This window comes from Danio aesculapii, chromosome 12 (assembly GCF_903798145.1).
Source record: "Danio aesculapii chromosome 12, fDanAes4.1, whole genome shotgun sequence".
Taxonomy (NCBI): Eukaryota; Metazoa; Chordata; class Actinopteri; order Cypriniformes; family Danionidae; genus Danio; species Danio aesculapii.
In genome coordinates, this window is record NC_079446.1 from 35,426,031 (window position 1) to 35,447,725 (window position 21,695).

At 37.9% G+C, this 21,695-nt stretch overlaps 1 protein-coding gene across 1 annotated transcript; it reads left to right on the plus strand.

Moving 5' to 3' along the window:
• Positions 1-5,737: 5,737 nt before the first annotated feature.
• Positions 5,738-21,530, plus strand: trim8b (tripartite motif containing 8b). Its single transcript, XM_056469264.1, has 6 exons — positions 5,738-7,497; positions 15,930-16,025; positions 16,338-16,571; positions 18,353-18,384; positions 18,516-18,631; positions 19,672-21,530. The coding sequence occupies exons 1-6, from the start codon at positions 6,925-6,927 to the stop codon at positions 20,313-20,315; spliced, it is 1,695 nt and encodes a 564-aa protein (XP_056325239.1). The 5' UTR covers positions 5,738-6,924; the 3' UTR covers positions 20,316-21,530.
• Positions 21,531-21,695: the final 165 nt, after the last annotated feature.

A 21,695-nucleotide genomic window follows, 5' to 3' on the forward strand; every position in this document is an offset into this window, starting at 1 on the left:
TCCATAACGACACTTTTTCCTCATAAATGCAAAAATGTAAACTCAAATAAAATCAATCATGTTTGTTCTACAGTGAGCCAACTCTTATCCTTTTGATTAGCATCGTTTCTTTTGGGTTGTGCAGTTTAATTCACAGAACTTCTACAAAGTATGTTGTGTACTGTTAACTTGCAGACTTTTTTTGTCACATCCATAACACATCTTATTTTCCTCATTTAAAATCTAAAAAATGTTTACAGATTGATATTTTTCTGCTCCAGCAACTCTCTGGCTAGTTGTTTTGATAAATATAAGGAGATGTCTCAATATAATGTTAACATATACTTCCTCTGGCAATTTATGTTTTGAGATTTTACTGCAAATGTCACATCCATAACCCTGGAATTGCTCATAAACAGAATCAATGATGGGCTAAAAATCTGCAGAATTCTGCAGGTGCAGATTCCATGTGGGCCTACCCAAGGCTACTATATTTACCTTTGGCCCACTAGCTTCAATCAAGGATGTTTTTTGGCCCTTCATAAGAAAAAGTTTAGGCACCAGTGCACCACTGATTTAGGCGAAAGTGGCAAACTACAAGCTTTACATGTTTATATCAGTTTTATATCTTCTAAATGTGAATTTTGTCAATGTTTTGGAGCACACTAGCTTATAGATATCCTAAAAACTAGCAATATTGATAGTAACATCTAAAAAACTTTATTTTAATTTCATGGGACCTTTAAACTAGCTGACAAATGCAAAATAAAGATACAAGCTGGTGGTAAAAAGGATAGTAGCAATGTATAACCATTTAAAAAGACAGATAATTAGTTTTTGGAGTCTGTATCCTTAAATAGAGCTGTGCAATGTTCATAATTTCTTAATTATTTCTTTTCTAAATATGTCTGACCATATTTTATGCTATACAAACCTCTTTTCATTTGTTATTGAATGCAGGCTGTGGCATTGATAGTGTGTGTCACTTTTCTATAGGCCCAAATGAAAACACTCTACACGCCATGTAGGCTATATAAACACCAGGACGATGCCTCAAAATGAGTTACTCTACCGGATGACTAGGTATACAGTAGGTGCAGGTTTGGAATTACTTTAGTATAAATAGTTCCCATGAGGACAAAGCATACAGAAAAGAGGCCTCGAGAGCTTCAGCTTTCTATCTCTTTGTTTAGAAGACTGTGAGATTGTTAAATGACAACAATGCATGCGTTTAGTAGCACACTTGTAATAAAACGTACATCACGAGCGAGTGTGAAAGGGATGAATTGAAAATACTCATGTGACTTTTTGTCTGTAGCCTTCTGTGCATGTCATGTATCGGATATTTGAGTAGTTTCCTATGTGGGAAGGACTGGATTATGTCAGCGAATTTAACAAACTTCATGTCATTACAGCTTGAAGAAATCCCCGTAATCCCCCTCTCACCCATTCCCTGAACTGATCATGTTTTTGGTGATGTTGAAGTTCCTCTTAAAAGGGCAACAACCACAAGTGGGACCTACTGAAAGAAACCAATTCAGTCTATGTAATTAGAATGGTGAGCTTGGCTTTTTTGTTATATTTTAGCTATAATTGTGGTCCATTAAAAATTACATCAGGAAACCTGACTTTCGCAAACATAAATTCACAAAACTGAGAGGCAGAAAGCTTTTCTAAAGAAAAAATCAGGTTTGAGATAGTTCAGCAAATATGAAAATGTGCTCTATAGGTGTAAGGCTGAATTTATCAGTATTCACACCTGTCTTGTTTGACTGAACCAAACTCAACTTTGTTTTCCTCTTGATCCTTTAGGCAGGTGAGAAAACCGCAAGTGAGCACTGGTGAGACTCAGCTGAAGAGGTCGTCTCTGTTCACCTTTAAACAAACTCTGGTACAGTTCAAATATAATCTGACTTCAATTAAACACATTTGCAGAAAGCCCTGCAACTTTTGAGTTATCAGAATACCATAGTATGTGTTGCTTTATGGAAAAGTGTTGCGTTCAACATTTGCCAGCTATTTTATATATATATGTATATATAAACTTACAACTCCTCTTCCTCTGTCATCTTTCCATTAAGCAAATTTCTCATGTTAGCCTAATTGGTTGGCGACGTCATCGACCAGAGTGAGAGGTGGCAGAAATGCACCAAAAAGTTTGATGTCGACCACCGGAAACAGGAAGTAGAATAAATTTTTATTCTTTATCATATACATTTACTTTCATCGGCTAGACACCGGCCTCTCAGCTCTGTGAATGTCGGTTTTGTCACTTATTAATTCACGATTGGTAAAGGTAGCTTGTGTGGAAGCTACTGCGCTATTTGACTAAAATAAAGCTTCGCTACTGAAAAGCTATTTGATTTATAAAGTAGAGACGCTACCGCCCCACTACTGAGAAATGTAGTTACGCTACTAGCGTCACTACTTGTAGCGATGGCAAAGATGATTAACGTAATTGGTAGACGTTGTGCGCAAATTCAAACTGGAAAACCAATCAAAAGTATATAAATGGCCTTAGCAGAAGGCATCATGCATATTAAAAACAGGCAAAGCAACAGATCAATATTATTCAACATATCCCAGATTTTTTAAGAAAATTTTTAGATGTAACCCCATTTGTAATCTTTAACATTTTCACAAGTAACTGTAATTTAATTACACATTGTTTCTCAGTAACTGTAACGGATTACAGTTACATTTATTTTGTTATTAAATTACACAACACTGTTACATGTAACTAGTTACTCCCCAACACTGTCTATAGGTGTAAGGCTGAATTTATCACTATTCCCACCTGTCTTGTTTGACCAAGCCAAACTCAAGTTTGTTTTCCTCTTTGGTGCAGATCTTTTGGGCTGGTGAGAATACAGAAAGCACAATTTGGTTTACACCGAACAAATGGACCAAGACTGAAGAGTTGGTCTCTGTCTGCCTTTAAAAAGCCCTCTGGTACAGTTTGAAAATGTTCTGGCTTCAATCAAACACATTTGCAGAAAGTCCTGCAACTTTTGAATTATCAGAATACGGCAGTTTGAGTTGCTTTATGGAAAAGTGTAGTGTTCAACATTTGCCAGCTATTTGAAAATTAGTCACCAGGGTGTGCATGTGGTAATAAAAAGTCTTAAATTCACTGAAATATGGTGTTAAATCATTTTAAATAATTTTAAACAGGACTTTTCCTTTCCTGGATGGAAAAAAGGAATTTTCCTTTGTCAATTTGTACAACCAACAATTAACAAATTAAACAAAAACAATTAAACAATTAAGAATTTAAAAAAAAATAAGAAAATGTTTAACAAAAGTTATATTCTTTAACTTTATTTTCCAATTTGGTTTAATTATCTTTCTCATAATAATATTTGTTTATAAGTAAGGGTTTGGAAAATATGTGTGTTTGAATTTTAATGGGGCAAGTAAAAATATTTTCCATTGGCCATTAGAAAAATCTATAGGGTTTTTCCCCCATAATTTCTTTCAGCCCATAATACTGTAGTAATATTAACGTACTGTAAACTGAGTAACTAAATCATTTTGTCTGGAGTTTGTATTTAAAAACTAAAAGAGTACTGCTGACGATACGAACTAACTTTGCCATCTGAATAAACAAACAAAGACCACTGATCGATCACTTACCAAATCTGTAGAGACAGGACAATCAACACCAACTGGAGCCGCGTCTTTTTTTAAAAGGAGACGGGCGGCAAATCCGTATTTCACCATTTCCAGATGCAAAAAGCTCCATCTAGAAGAAGGTGGAGGTGGTTTTCTTCAGCAAAATATGAAATGTTCGGTTCTTAATGATTTTGCTCTATGTATCATTGCCATGGTATTATATGTTTCTTTTGACACTAAATGTGTGGTAGTCATTTACATGCATTTTATAACAGTTTCAGCTAAAAAAATCTTTTTCAACGATCTACTAAAGAAGAAAAAGAAATCACCTAAATCTTTATTCCTGATGGTGAGAAATTTTTAATTTCTGCATGAGGAACTATTTTCAGAAGAGAGATACAGTAGTAATGCATTGCTTATGAATCAATTGTTTTGAACAAATCTTTTGAATAAATCATTCGTATTCACTTTTAAACACTGACTTTTTCTTTTTCCCTTTTTTTTAATTTATTTATTTTTACTAATTTTGTTCTTCTCAAGCCAGTGATGGATTGAGAATGGTCTGGCTGCAGACTGGGTACACATGCAAGCTGAGACGGTATCCAAAGCTTTTAATGCATGCACCTAACCCTACCCCTCAGAGTGATGTCACTAACTCTGTTGAGTGAATTTGTCGAGACTGCATGTCTCAGCTTGCATGTGCAAATCTGCAGCCAGATACGATTTGAGGGCTTTCTAGGTTTACAGACAATAAGACTTGGTAATGACTCGCTCATTACACAAAAAAAGACAGTTGGTTGACACCTACCTGGAATATCTTGCAGCCATTCACACAAAGAGCAATAACTGCAAAAATTGACTATATAAGTGAACATGGTCTATACACTATCAGAAATAAAGATACAAAACCCGTCACTAGGGTGGTACCTTTTTAAAGGATACAATTATGTACCCTAAAAGTACAGTTTTGTACCTTTAGGGTACACTTTTGTTTCTTGATAGTACTATAAAGTACGCATTTGTAAGTTTTAGGTAATAAGTTGTACCTTTAAAGTACATATGTGCCCCTGTAACGTACAAACATGTACCTTTTGAAAAGGTACCACCCCAGTGACAGGTTTTGTACTGTTATTTCTGAGAGTGTAAAAATGAACATCATGATACATTAATGTTTCGGTTATTCTGCAAGAATTCTGCTATTAAAGGGATAGTTTACCCAAAAATAAAAATTGTGCCATCATTTACCCACCCTTGACTTGACCAAACCATTTAGAATTTATTGTTCTGTTGAACACAAATGGCCCGTTTCCACTGAGTGGTATGGCACAGTTCGGTTCAATTGTTTCCACTGTCAAAAGGTACCAAAAAGCGAACCGTATACCGTACCACTTTTTGGGTACCCTTTCGAAAGGGTACCTAGCACGACAAAAGGGTACCAAATGGCAAAGCCAGACAAGCAGCTGAACAATATTGGTTTGCAGAGAAACGTCACTAGCGCATAACTTACACAAGCCAGGAGAATGAAAACAAAGGAACCGCCATTTTAAATACACAGCTGAGAAAGAATGCTGGAAACCTGTAACCATTAACATCCATAGTATGAATAAAATATACATTGAAAGTCAATGGTTAGAGTATTTCAACATTATTAAATGTCTTCTTTTGTGTTCAACAGAAAAGAAAAAAAAAATCAGATTTGAAATTATGTTAAGGGTGACAACATGATGGTACAATTGTCATTTTCATGTAACGTCCCTTAACCTCTACTGTATTAAAACTACTGTTTTCAACAAAACTATCACAACTACAAACAACAAGTCTGCCTGTAAGGGTTTATCAGTTGTTAACAATATGTACCCTAAGTAGAACAGTTTTAAGTTTTAGGCCACAGCTAAAGTAATAAAACATAAACAAGTATATACATAATTATTCTTAAAAATCCTGATCAATAAACAAGTAAATGGATTCAAAAGATTCTAGCCACTTCAATGATTTTAAAATCCCCCACAATCTTCGTGTTATTCCCCAAATGTAGATGCCCTTTTAAATGATACTCCTCCTCTTTGCTTACAACCCCTCCTCTTCTTCGTGTCAAAGCAGTGGTGAGTCACGTGATTGGCGGAGTGGTCGTTGAGAGGGGCGGAGCGAGCGTGAAGCTCTGCGTGTATTGAAACTCTCTTTTCTGTCCCTGCATTCCAACCCTCATCAAAGCCCGACCGAGAGAAGAGGGGGAAAAAACCATAAATAATACCATGGTGAGATCGGCCCGTTTTCAGGATCGACCCATGGACGCACGCTCTCAGGAACTGACCGCGATTGGATTCGGAAACAACGATGAAACCCACGCCAGTAATCCACTTTTGATTTCTTTCAAGCACTGAAGCGCGAGAGGCTTAATGGGGGCCAAACGGAGACGTTTTCTTTTTCATTTTTAAAGAGGGACGCAAGATGGCAGATGACAGACTCCAATAGCGTGAACCACTCCGTTTCGCTTTTACACGAAGAGCTGTCTGTTTATTTTGGACGTGAAGCGGAATAACACTTCATTTTTCTCGTCCGAAGAGATCAAAGTGAATGCACTTGGCAGTCCAGTTTTCTCTAGACTTGGTTACATACCAGTCTATGTTCACTCTATGTTCCTTTGTTGTAATGAGGGGGGAAGTCTAGTATGCGCGCAGTCTTCACATATGTGTAAGAATTAACCGACTGCTTTGGTTATTATCGTTGTTTTCTATGAAATGTAAATATTAAAGCACGCTACGTTGATGTGAGATACGTATATTTTAACGTAAAGTGTAACGCACGTCTGTGTGGAGACCCAGCAGGACATTTAAAATCCTCTTTGGGAGTAAAATCCATGTCAGTGTGATGCTATGTCATAAAAAACAACAGACTTCTTGACGTGAAAATTATCGTTTACTTTCTAAAGCTTTTATTAGTCTCCCGCTCGAGGTTGTTGTCGAAAAACGGCTCTAGCCAACGACGAGCTGTCAAGCTGGTCGTCAGCAGACTGGATTATTCATAGATAACTAGTGGGAGGGCCACACATGTAGAATATGAAACGGTGTGTTGGCATTTAAAGTCACAAGACCGAAAAAAGTCCACTTTAACTCTGTGGCAATTCTCGCAACGCCTACAGTTGACACGAACGAATGAAGAAGTGGGTGGTGTAATGATGTTGCCTTGAGCTAAAGTGTGCTAAAAGTACACTCTCCTGGAGTATTCGTACTCTCACTGGCACCAAGTTGAGTTTTGTGGGATAAATCAGGGCCCTTGTGGTTCCCACTCCACCCATTTCAGGTATCAGCGCTTGTTTATGCCGTTTTAAAGATGGCAGAGAACTGGAAGAACTGTCTGGAAGAAGAGCTCATATGCCCCATTTGTCTGAATGTGTTTTCCGAGCCAGTTCAGCTCCCTTGCAAACACAACTTCTGTCGTATGTGCATCAATGAGGCCTGGTCTAAAGATGCTGGAATGGTTCGCTGTCCCGAATGCAACAACGCCTACACTCAGAAGCCAGCTTTGGAGAAGAACCACAAGCTGTCCAACATCGTGGAGAAGTTCAACGCATTAAATGTGGAGAAGACACCAGCGGTGTTGCATTGCATTCTGTGCCGGCGTGGTCCCCCGCTTCAAGCCCAGAAGGTTTGCCTCAGGTGTAATGCACCCTGCTGCCATTCCCACGTACAGACGCATCTCCAACAACCCTCTTCCAATGCTGGACACCTACTGGTGGACGCCGAAGATGTTCGGGCCTGGAGCTGTCCACAGCATGACGAGTACAGACTGTATCATTGTGAAACCGAGCATGTGGCTGTCTGCCAGTATTGCTGCTTCTCCAGATGTGCTACCAACCACGGCCATGCGGTGTGCGATATCGAAGTCAGGCGTAACGATATCAGAGTAAGTGGCCACAACTACTTTTTTTTATTTATTTTTTTTTACTTCAGGCTAAATGTTGTGGGTTTGGCGGAGAAGCTGGTGAGGTTTATCAATGTAGTTGCTAACTATTCTTTCCCCTTCCCCCCTTTTTTTCTTCCATTTGAATGATAAACAATTGGGTAGAGCTGCAAACAATACCGAAGCTCTCCTCTGGGCTTATCTTCCCAGCACAGGTGCATCCTTGCGTGGCGTTTTGGGGAGGGGGAGGACTGCGACTGGAGAATTTAATGATGAGTCTTATTTTCTGTGGCACAGATGAGGGAAAAGGCCAGATTTAGATTTAATTTACCTTTAACAAGCCCTTGCATTTTCCAGACTCCCCTGCTACAAAACAATCCACATTTGCTTATTAAAGATCCAGAAACTCATAAACCACATAAAAATACTAGGGTTGGGGGTTTAAACTGTTATATTTGCTACTAATATCAAACATTTCTTCTTAGTTTATACCAAATTTGGCCATTTTCCTTTACAGTAGCTTTATAAGAAGTCAAACATGGAGTCTGATTTGATTGATCAGCATACTGTCATCATAATTTCCATTTATGCTGATTATATAAATCCATACGCCATCAGTTATCTCATTTCTGTGACACGCAATGACCAATCAATCTACAAAACAAACCCTTGCCATGGTGTTGACCAAGCTATCTAAAACCAAAACCAATCCTGTTTGGGATGTTTTGGGATTTCCAGAGTTGGTTTTCTCTGGTGTTTGTGCATCTTAAGTTTACCATCTTTATTTGTCCTTCCCCGTTCATCTGCTGTGAGGCACAATGGCTCTGTCTGGGGCTGTAGCTGAGGGCAAGGTTGCTATTGCCTCGTTCAATCTGACCTTGGCGGAAGAGACGCTGGTTTGAAATGACAGTGATTTTGAGCACCCTACCCCCATACCCCCTTGAGAGAGGTCCGTCCTGGATGGCAAGCCAGCACCGCTGCCATGAGGTATTAGGTTCCACCCTCCAGGCTTCTGCCGGCAGCCCGAGCTCATCAGTCACTACAATTAGGCCATGGTCTTAGATCCTAGAGCTTCAAAGACATTCTCTGTCTCCATGCGGTTTTCTGCTTTTTGACCTTTCTTCTGTTCCTGATTGTTGATGTAGATAAACACCGATTTAATCCGTAAAGGAGTAGATGGTGAACTTGGGTTTTAAGAAACCAAACGCGTCACCAGATTCATTGTGTTTTATGCAGACTGCAGATTATAGGGCACCTCATCCAAAATTAAAAAGTATTTATTCATTCTTGATTTAAATATTAGATTATTAGATTAATACAGATTATTGATTAACATTGCTATCATGGTTAGTGTTGGGGTTCGATCTAATAATAATATGGTTTAAATTTTTTAATTTTTTAAATAATATTATATAAATGTTATTAATTTTCATTGCTTTAAAATAAATGATTGAACTATTTTTTTATAATATTTATATTAATATTATTTATAAGTAGAATAAAATATAATGACATGCTTAAACTAATGTTATATGAACAAAACTAAATGACAGTAATTCATCAAAATAAGGTTGGGTTGATAAACGATGCCATCGTCCATCGCCGATGGCCGATAGACATCACGATGCTGAGCTGGCAGCACGATCCTCCACCCTGCCCCCATCGCAGCAGCAACTCAATCGTGAAAAATACACACTCAGGCCCCGTTTACGCTAATTACGTCTTAGCTTTAAAATGGCATTTCAGAACGAAAACCATCCACATCCACACTGGCGTTTCATCTATCATTTCTGAAAAAAATTTCCGTCCACACTATACAGCTGAAAATGCACATCACGTGACCACAAACACACTCTGGCATGCGCTCGTCTGAGGTCCAGGCAATCATTGGGTGCTTTGAGCAAAAAACCTCAGAGAGCAGTGCACGACGGACAGTTTATCAAGTATGTACCTCTGGATCACGTCTCACTATAATTGTTAAATGTGATGTTTAATTAATCTTCTCTCTATCTAACGACTCTTCAGTCTTTTGAATCTATCAGGTAACGCGTGACAGTATCAGTACACTGCTTAAATCTTTTGCTTTCACGCTTGTACTTAGTAATTTTAGCCAAAACCTCAGATACTGTTGGTTGGTTGCTGTTGGTTGTGCACCTTTTTTACCAACCAAGTTTGTGGACGCCATTATTACAACGCAGATCACTCTGCCTATTCATGCCAGAGTCCCGCGGGAAAAGTGATGGACAGGTGGTAATTTGTGTGTAACTTATCTTTATTTATTTATGATTTGGTTATGGGTAAAACAAAGACCATGTGGGTCAGGTAGTTGAAACCGTAGGCTACAAATAATTAATTCGGAATAAATGAATGAATTATTCATGAATAATTAATTCACCGCTGCCTATAATGACGATGCCATCGTCCATCGCGATGTTTTACATTAGACATCGTACGATGCCAGATTACATCGCCCAACCCTAGTTCAAAATATACATAATACATTGCCAACACAAAAATAATAACGGCCGACTGCAGAACAAGAACATAAAAATAATAATCATTTAAAGACCTCTTTTGTCTCTACATTGAAAATTGGTGAGGTCCAAAAGTGACAGTGGACCACAGTGACTTTTATTGTAAGGACAAAAACACATGTTTCAGAATAACGTGTGCTGTATTCCACAAAAAAAATCAGGTTTTCACAGAGGACATGATGCTAAATAAATAATGATACTTTTGTTGCTGAACTATCCCTCTGAATTACTGCAGTAATTTTATGGAAATCACCTCCATATGGCTTTAAACAAGCTATTGGCTCTGAAAAGCTATACGAGAGAGATCTCCAGCTGTGCCAAGATAGATATTCTACATCTTGCTGTAAATATGTGATAGTTTTTGGTAATGACGGAAGGTTACTGTAGTCTGTATGAATCTGATTCACTGCCAATTCCAATTCCTTGCATCCAAATCTAAGCAATGGATTTGCGCCACAAGAAAATCGGTTGATGCACAAGCGAGATCTGTGAAAACAAGTCCGTTTACCCAGCACCATGTGATTGTGGATCCAATTTGTCATACGCTCAGCAAACAAAATCTGTTGAAAGGAAAAGGTTTGGCTGCGCGTATCATCTGCAGTGATTGATGTAGTTCATTTGGCACAGAGGGTACAGTCAGCTGTTATAAGCGTCTGTCAGACGGTGTGATTGAAGATCATTAGTTTGCAGCGCATCCCTCTCCGGGTCCTGCGTTTGTCCTGTATTGCTGCATTCTGAAGACTGACATTGATTCCCTTTGTGTGTGTGTTTTTTTTTACTCTTTGTAGCTGAGATGAATCAGAATTATATAATGGAGTTACTCCCGAGTATGAAGGAAAATACTAAAATTGACTTCAGTGAGGAATACCTGTTTTGTTTAAGCTTTCATGTAAGGTTATTACAATTTGACGTCATGCCGCCGAATTAGACGTGCCCTCAGGCAACTTTGCCAGCGCAAGCACGCTTTTTGGCCTGTAAGCTTTTGAGCGTAAGTGGCTTGATGTGGTTGAGGTTTGTCCTCTTTCTACAGGAAGCAGTTTTATCGGTGAGCTAGCCTGCATTCATTATGGAGCTTTGCTCCAAAATACACACTCGCAGGGTCAACACGATTTGTCTCTGCCTTGGACGCAGACAAAGACAAAATGGGGAAAGACGGTGTGAAATGAGCCTTCCTTCTTTCTCTTTGCTCTCCTCTGTGCTGTCGTTCCTTCTCCTCCTCCTTTTCCCTCCCTCATATTCCCCTCTGAATATACAGATATGAAAAAAAGGGCTTTGTTGCCATGACAGCACCCCCACCTTCTTTTTGGTGACTGCCTCTCGCATGAGGCGTTTGTTTAATTAAAACTAATTTGGTTTGTTCCTAAGGTACCACTGAACTTCTGTCAGTCGTTTGTTGATTGTGTTTTTTTTTCTCTCCCCCCTTTGTTTGCTGTTGAATATAAAAGGAAAATAATTGAAATTCCTCTTCAGCCACCAGCCCTTCTCTGCGGGGCCTTGACAATTGCATTCATTGAAAGAGAAAGGAACAGGAAGTTAGCAAAGTTACATTTCGTGCCATCACAACAGAACTTTTTGTCTCTTAGTGGCGCATTTTTAGATTTATGATGTAGAAAAGATATTTTTTGAAAGAATTTGCTGGTTAATATAAATACTGGATTGTAGGCATGGGACGATAACCGTTTTCAAGGTATTGACCTTATTCTTCAATGCAGAAGTGCGCTCGTTTTTGCAATTGTATTAGAACATCTGATTCAGTCACCTATGGGAGAAATGACTAGGAATAATAAACCTTAGAAAACGATCAAACTACTTGCTCTACAAACAAGATTATACAGTCACAGTAGAATCATAAAATAAGAAAATATCAGTTTGCAACATCAAGCAGCATAACAAGCTGTTTTTTAACATCTAAAAATGAATGGAAGTGAATGAGACCAGTCTTGAGCCAGAAAGATTCAAATGGCTGCGCCTGCTCGAATGCACAGAATAAGCTTAATACCATGGTTTGGAAAAGTCAAGGTTTTAAAAACGCCTACATTTTCTGCTAAACAATTCTTAAGGTATGCGTACAATTTTTTTAATTTTATTTACGTTTTGTTTGTAGGACAACAGGATCTCCAGTAGAAAAGATATCCAAAGATGGCGTTTTAAATTGTAAAAAAAAATCTGTATTTTTGAAACTAATGAAGAACACAGGAGTCAATAGCTACATTTCTATCCACCTTTTTTATGCGCATTTTGGAGATGCACATAAAAAAATGGTCGATGGAAATGCCAAGATGCGCATAAATTTTGAAAATGTGCGTAAAAAACATATGCGCATAACTGAGTAGGATAAACCATTTATTCGATTAAAAAAGATGCGCATAAACTGCGATGGAAACACTTTTATCGGCCTAATTCAAGTTTGCACAAAAAAAGTCATGTGATTTTCGTTATAAGAGATCATGTGATGAGTAAAATGTGTGTGAATGGACAAACCAGGAGGCTGAGCACACTGTAAAACATTTGAAATGTTGTTTTGGTCATTCTAAATGCCTTAACCATTTCAGTATTAGTGTTATTATATTATTAATTATCTCCAGAATCAAGAGCGTCTGTTTGTCAGGATTGTCTTCTGAGGTACAAGTCATCTTTTAAAAGAAGAAAAGATTCATGTAGCTTCTCCTAATGCTGCAAATTCAGTTTTTTACTGTTGATATTTGGCATCAGATAATCAGGAAGCAGAGCTGGGTAGAGTATTCAAAATCTATACTCAAGTAAAAGTACAAGTACATGCAGAAATTTTTACTCAAGTAAAGGTAACAATCATAAGTTACTCGAGTAAAAGGAAAAAAGTATCTGATGAAAAAATTACTCAAGTAAATAGTTACTAGTTACTTTACATTTATTTATATACACACGCACACACACACACGCACACACACACACACACACACACACACACACACACACACACAGTTGAAGTCAGAATTATTAGTCCCCTGTTTTGTTTTTCCCCAATTTGTGTTTAATGGAGAGAAGTTAATGTATAATGATAATTTGTTCTGTAGATAATCCAAAAAATATATAGCTTAAAGTTATAATAATTTTGTCCTTAAAATGGTGTTTAAAAAATTAAAAACTGCTTGTATTCTTGCCAAAATAAAACTAATAAGACTTTATCCAGAAGAAAAAAATATTAAAATATTATCAGACATTGAGAAAATGTTTTTGCTCTGTTAATTATCATTTGGGAAATATTTAAAAAAGAAAATAAATTCTAAGGGGGGCTAATAATTCTGACTTTAACTATATGTATGTATTTGTGTGTGTATGTGTGTGTATATATATATATATATATATATATATATATATATATATATATATATATATATATATATATATATATATATATATATATATATATATATATATATATATATATATATATATATATATATATATATGTGTGTGTGTGTGTGTGTGTGTGTGTGTGTGTGTGTGTGTGTGTGTGTGTGTGTGTGTGTGTGTGTATATGTATGTATGCATGCATGCATATATATATATATATATATATATATATATATATATATATATATATATAATAATTATTATTAAAAAAAAATTTCCACATCGCATTGTGAGAATATTCAGAGTTTGTAGCTCAAACTGTATTTGTATTCCAGCATCCAGTGTTTTCTGAATATTCTGCACAGAGCTTGAATTCAACCCATTGTCAGTTTGTCAGTATGTGATCTTTGGGCTGGGTGAAATGTTGAATATTCATGAATCTTTTTGGTCATGTATAATTAAGCAACAATATTTGCACATTTTAGTTTGCAGACTTTAAGAAATGTTTACTTAAAGAAATGTAATGATGTTTTGTGATTCTTCATTGCTTTTAATAATAAACTGTGAAAGTGACAGTAGATTTGGTGAATACATTTAGTTAAAAGCAGAAAAAAAGATAGTGTTTTTTTTTCTGTGTCATATTGATGCACACATGAAATTAGATATCAATCATTTTGTTGTTCAGTGTTCACGAAACATCATTTTTATACACTAATTTATTGACCATGTCAAACACACATTTACACACACAATCGCTCTTTTGTTCTGAAAGCCATTTTTTGCCAAAGAGTCATTTCCACTGTACCTCAGGTCATGCAATGTTTTCATTACAAACGATGGTGGTAGAATTGACATTTCAGCGAGGCAGGCAATTTTTTTTTTTTTTTTTTGTGACATTTTGGTGGGGAATAAAATTGGTTTGGGTAATTTCATACCATTTACAGCATCCAGAATGTTTGCGGATTCTGCATAATATTTTTATTATTGTGTAATTGCATACAAATTGCATTGCATATTGGAGATGACACATAATTTTTTCTCTCTCTTGCTTTAAAGGGTTAGTTCACCCAAAAAATTAAAATGGCCTCACCATGTACTCTGCCTTATGTGGTTTTGTATGAGTTTTTTTTCATCTGCTGAACACAATAGAAGAAATTTTGGCTTCCCATTGATTTACATGACAGGAAGAAGTATTACTATGGAAGTCAGTGGGTCCTAGGGTTGTCACGATACTGGAATTCAGTACCAACCGATACAGAAATTTTTAAAATGTCCATTTCCCATGAACATTTGATGTTTGTTCTTAAACAGCGATGATTTGCCATTGTGGATCGCTTATATGTCAGCTTATAGACAAATAATCTGTATCGTAGCTTACTGCTACTTGGTGAGGTAGTGCGTTATGGTATTAGTTATCTCCTGGGTAGGGTTGTACCAGCTGTTTGTAAGTTCTTTCTTATACTGGGAGGTAAAGTCCACACTAGGGGCTTTGTAACTACTAGCTAGTTTTACTAAATTTGTTTACATGTTCTTAAGGCAAACCGTATTTAGTAGGTCGTAAGCTATCCGTACACTTGTGCGTATAGTCGCATCGAATGATTTAATATCCAATAAGAAGCATTTAAATCATTGAACTGCTTTAAAATTTTGAAACTAATGCATCTATATGTAACTGTCCCATGAAATTGAAATGACAGTTTATATTTGTATAGTACATTACAGTCTCTACAGAATGTGAATGCACACAAAATACACATGAAGTTATCAAAACATCAAACTTTAATTTTTTGTGACTTTGAAACCAAGATATTCCCATATTACAGATGTCCTATTTATTTTATTCGTCTATTAATGCTTCTGAAGCAGCAGACACCATCATCCCACTCGTCTGCGCCTTCCTGTTTGTTTGTGTTTTTTTGTGGGCGTTCCGCATGGTTCGGTTGTGAAATTCTGATTAGGCGAAATGAAAGGGTGCTCACTCAATTGGTTAGTAAGGCTGTCACACACAGATGCCATGCATGCGTTTGCTCTGGGCGGGGTGATGATGCATATTTCATATTGCAGCCTCTTGCAATTAGCTAATTGCAACATTTCAAATTGCGATTGCGATTCGATTAATAGCACAGCCCTACTTTGAAATGCTCCATTGTCGCTATATCTATGTTTACACTCAGTAAATAACTGATGACCTTCACGACCAATCACAGTCATTTCTGTTGAGCATGTGAATACAATGGCAAATCAGTGCAGTTTAAGAATGTGCTCAACAGCACTCAAATGTTCGCAGGAAATGGACGTTTTTAAAATGTCAGTATCGATTGGTACCAAATTCCAGTATCGTGACAACCAAACAGCATTTTTCAAAATATCTTCTTTTGTGTTCAACAGAAGAAACTCAAATACTTTCGAAACAAGCGAAGGGTTGAATATGGTTTATGAAAATGTCATCAGCACCAGTCACCTATTGATTACATCATGTTTCTATCAGCTGATTATCTCAACATGGTCATATATTATGGCTTAATTTAAATAAAAACATTGGCCTAATCTTATGATTTTGTATTTTAGCAAATGCTGATTAAACAGCAGGATCGGATCGAGGACCGGGTTCAGGACATAGAGGAGCAACTCTACAAACTCGAATCTGACAAATGTCTGATGGAAGTAAGTATGAAACTATATAACATTATTATTATTATTATTATTATTATTATTAGCCCATCAATTGAATCTATTGCTTTTGCGAGCTTTAAAACCAATCGCTTAGCTTTTTAATACAGGACGCTCTTCCTATTACTGTGATTAATGACCACATTAGTACATTTGCACAGGTTTGTGATAAAGGTTGCGCCTGGTTCTTGTACCATAACCAATCCAGTTCCTCAGTGGCTCTCCCTAATCATCCGCATCAGATTCAGCCTCCGTAAAAGACAGTGCACGACATGCATAGTAATTGGTGTTTGTGTTAAACCTCAGGACAAAGTGCAGCACCTGAAGGAGGAGGTGCAGCTGCAATATCAGAAGATGCAGCAGCTCTTGGAGGAGGATTTGGGGAAGACCCTGGAGGTGCTGGATAAAGCCCATTCCAAATTTTGCCAGGAGAACTCTGCGCAGGCCCTGCAGCTTCACCAGAAACAGCAAGAGGCAAAGAAACTGCTCAGCTCCATCCAGATGGTTTTCGATAAAGCAGAGGACATCGGTTTTATGAAGGTGACCTGCCTTTTATTGCTGTTGTCAATATCACACAGTCTTTTGTTGTTATAAATGGTGACATTTACCCATATTTAACAGTGCTTTTGTGTTTTGGCATGGAGAAAGATGATATTGAAGAGTATTTTTCTGCTTGGGTGAACTCAGATTTATTGCAGATTGTAACAGTGTAATGGAAAATGATTATTTTTGGTCCCTGGAGAGTAGGATTCTATTTTTCATCTGCTGGATATACAGTTCACCTCTGTGGAATCCAGGAAATGTGAAGTGTTTTTGTCAGGTTGGGTCTTGTTTAGATTTACGGATATCAAAATGAGACGTGGGTGTTTTTTTCAGGAGCTAAATATGTATTTAAAAACATGTATGGGAATTAATCGAAGGAGATTTAAAGGGTTTAATCTTGGGCGAATACGGTTTAGCGTACTATATTCATACATTTGAATTCAGAATTATTCGCCCCCCCCTGTTTATTTTTTCTTCTATTTAATGGAGAGATTTCTTCAACACATTTCTAAACATAATAGTTTTAATAACTCATTTCTAATAACTGATTTATTTTATCTTTGCCATGATGACAGTAAATCATATTTGAAATGATGTTTCTCAATACACTTCTATACAGCTTAAAGTCACATTTAAAGGCTTAACTACGTTAATTAGGTTAACTAGGCAGGTTAGGGTAATTAGGCAAGTTATTGTATAACGATAGTTTGTTCTGTAGACCAGCGAAAAAAATATAGCTTAAAGGGGCGAATAATTTTGACCTTAATGTTTTTTTAAAGTATTAAAAACTGCTTTTATCCTAGCCAAAATAAAACAAATAAGACTTTCTCCAGAAGAACAAATTTCTTTGCTCTGTTAAACATCATTTGGGAAATATTTAAAAAAAGAAAAAAGATTTAAAGGGGGTTTAATAATTCTGACTTTAACTGTATATCAACTGAAAGGGTTTTGAGCTATTCAAGTCAACAAATTGAAGCGAAAGATAGTCTGCTGCAGACATGCAAGTTCCGCATGCTCCTCTTATCATCTTGTCCTTGAATTAACTTGTATTCGGGCTTATTTTAGGTTCTTGACTGACAAAAAAATCAGTTCTGCTTTTTTCCTGCTATATTTAGAATGCCAAAACCCACACAACAAGATTATTGTTCAAAATCCCACACACAACACTTCTGGGTATGGCCTGGATTTGTCTCGACACTGCTTTCCACACAAACATTCATTTATTCATTCATTTTCCTTCAGCTTAGTCCCTTTATTCATCAGGGGTCACCACAGCGGAATGAACCGCCAACTTATCCACCATATGTTTTACACAGCAGATGACCTTCCAGCTGCAACCCAGTACTGGGAAACACCCAGACACACACATTCATGCACATACACTACGGCTAATTAAGTTCATCCAATTCACCTATAGCGCATGTCTTTGGACTTGTGGGGGAAACCGGAGCACCTAGAGGAAACCCATGCCAACACGTGGAGAACATACAAACTCCACACACAAACGCCAACTGACCCAGCTGGGACACAAACCAGCAACCTCCTTGCTGTGAGGTGACTGTGAGCCACCATGTCAGCCATCCACACAAACATACATATTATAATTAATAGTGAAATCGTAATTACAGCTCGTTGAGACCTCATTGTGATTGGACGTAAGACACACATTTGTGAGATTAGAACTTAATTTGCTAATGCAAAAAAAAACAAAAAAAGGATCTTTTCCTCTCTAGGAACCCTGTTATTAAACTAACATTTAATTACTTTTTTCTTTTCAGAACACAAAATCTGTGAAAATACTAATGGACAGGTGAGTCACCGCAAAGTTTTCATACACGAATCATTATTATGAGTTTCATTAGTCATCATCATTCCTGTCCTGTTATTGTGTAACTGTAAACATTAACTTGCATGGCTAACTTTCTTCTTCTTGGACTCTAGGTCTCAGTCGTATGTGGGCAGCACACTGTCACCATACAAAGTGGGCAGCCTCAACTCCAAACTATTTCTGTCTGAAATCTCGAAACGAGAGAAGAATCTCTGCAAGATGCTGGAAGGTAGTTATGAACAAAATTACTCCTTTAATTGGGCTGTGCAATTAATCAAAATTCAGTTTCGATTTCGGCTTCTAACGATTATGAAAAAACATTAATCGAGATAAAACGATTATTGCATCATATACCGCCCCTTTCCAGTTGTACACATTTGTTTCTCTGCAAATTTCAGTTTCTCGTGAAAATGACTAAAAGCATGTACTGTAATGTAACTTTTGCAGCACGGGATGCGCATCATTCATTGATGTACATTCGAATCATTCATGTTTTTAAAAGCGTGAAAGAGATCGCATGCTGTTGTGTGTATGTGCTCAGCCTCAGAGAAGTCATCTTAATGCGAGCACTTTAATGGTCAAATACATGCAAACTTGTGTCAACTGCAGTGTTTAGTGATTATTAACCCTCATTAATTTAATAAACAAACGTGTTAAGAATCAAAGACATGTGAAAGTGAAACCATAAATCAGAACCGTACTGCTCTTAAAGTGACAGCGCGCAATATTCCTGCTGCAGACTTTTTATCATTACTCAAACAACAAAGGGACAAAATCACTCACTGCTCTTGACCTGAAGGAGCTTTAATTAAAGTTTTTTTTCTTACAGTGATGATGCTTAAAGCACAGTTTGTTTTTATTTCTATAAAAAAATTAATTGATTACATTTGTATTTATTTTTTTCTACAAATTTCTAAACATAATAGATTTAATAACTCATTTTCTAATAACTGATTTCTTTTATCTTTGCCATGATGACAGTACATAATATTTTAGGTTCTTGACTTTCAAGATACTAGTATTCAGCTTAAAGTGACATTTAAAGGCTTAATTAAGTTAGTTAGGCAAGTCATTGTATAACAGTAGTTTCTTCTGCAGACACATCAAAAAAATTATTACAATTATGACCAAAATAATCATGATTAATTTTTCCCATAATCGAGCAGTGCTATCATTTAACTATTAATTACAGCAAACCTTCTGATGCTGCATCCAGCTGTTCTCTTTGAATAATTAACCACTTATGTCATTGGTTTCTTCCATCTCTAGCTCCCTTCAGCGCTCCTGCGAACTTTTTCCAGAGTATTCCAGCATACCTATGCGAGAAGCGCAGGCACTCGATGGCATTTCCCGAAGGCAGCGGGAGCAGCCGAGCAGGCGCTAGCTACATGGACTCTTCCTCCTCATCAGGTCCTGGGTCCGCCAAGCAGCCGTGCCTGGGTCTTACTCAGGGCTCTGCCCCAGGCGAAGGTCAGTCCTCCCAGCAAGCTCTAGGGCCGTGCGGCTCCGGCCAACACGTCGGAAGCAGCAGCTCAGCCTCCGGCTCTCAACCCTTACCACACTCCGCCTCGGTGTTCCCACACTCCCATTACCCAAACGGCAGCACCTCCCAGCTGCCTCAGTATGGAGCGCGCAAGATCCTGATGTGCACGGTGGATAACTGTTACTGCTCAGGGGTGCCCTCTGTGTCTAACCACCGCGGTCACCCGCCCTATCCGCGCTCCAGCTCCTTCCCTTGGCCGGTGAGCTCGCAGGAGTACTCGCATGCCCCTCTGCCTTCCGCCCCGGCCATGTCCCAGTCTCTCCAGAGCCTGTCCATGCGCGACTGGATTGACGCGTCTCAGTCGCACAGGCACACTGACTTCTACAGCCTCTACGGCCAGTCTTCCACCAAGCATTACGTCACCAGTTAACCCCTGCTCCAGTGACTGCTGCCAGTCACCAGATGGGGTGCCGAGAGATGCATGTGGGGCATTTTCTTTTGTACGCAGATCTAATCAATCATCTTGGATGAAGTCCAAGAAAGTTAATATCACAAAGTCAAGCATAGCTTTGCACATTATTTAGGCACTAATGGTGTTGTGATTATGTACCATGAACGCAAGTTGCTCTCCTAAAAATAGCACTCACCGAGACGCTCGTTGGTTGAATCATCAATAATGTTGCACTTTCTTTTGTAAGATCCAGATTTTGGCAATTACCGTTGACGTCCGCAGTAAAATCAAGTCAGCTCTAAACGAAAGGAGAGAATTGTAGCCCACAAAGGTTTATCATTACCATCACATGGCTGTCGTTTGTCAGCAAAAACTCTGTATATTTTCCCCAGCCTTCCACGTTTCATGTCCTCACAAAGAGCACAAGCACGTTTTGAACTGACCCGGAAACTGGAGCAGCACAGCATTGTCATTGGCGCCAGTGTTGATTTGGCTTGACCTTCCCTTACCGAATGCAGCTTTTAATGGAAATGCCCTTCAACCGGAGTTCACAGTCCTCGGAGTAACACGCCTTTAGTCTGCTCTCATCCAGACGCCGCTGTCTTTCTCTCTCACGCCCTTCAAAGCCACAGAAATGCTCCCCTACACATCCTGTATGTTAAACGCAGGATGCGTTGGTTTTGCATTCTTTCGTTTAGCCGTGGCCTCTCATTATAACTGACTCAACGGTGGCTTTAGCGCAAACGTGTCAGCTGGAGACGAAATGGCCTGTGTTCGGGAGGGTCATGGTGCACTTGATGCCTCTGCATTTACTGTCAATGCTGTAATTGTTCTTCCTTGTGTTTCGTGCCGTTTCCGGCTCCAAGCAACGGAGCCTCAGGCTTCCTGTTTGTTACTGAGTGCATGTGGAAAAGAGTTTATGAGCACTCGTAGAAAAAAAGAAAGAAATAAGAAAACTGCTAGCAGTTATAAAATGACTTTTGAAACAGGGAATGAAGTTTTTTGCTTTTGTTTTTATTTTACGTACTACTTAAAAAAAAAAAAACATTGACCAATGAACGTTATGAAACTAACTGAATACTTGGGATAAAATGGAGGGGTTTTCTGTTGTAAATATTTTGTGAAATGAAAAAGAAAGACTTGTTATTTGGAAAGAACCTTGTTCAAATAAATGCTAATTTCAAGTTTAAGAAATGCTTCTTTTCTGCAGTTTCTTTTTCAGGCTGTATAATGAACCTCAGGGCTTAAAATAGAGCATATCGCAAGCATCTCTATGGTAACACCTCCATTTAACACTTGTTCATTTTTGTCTGTGTAAAGCTAATCATTGACATGAACTCTTTCAGATTTCAGAAATGA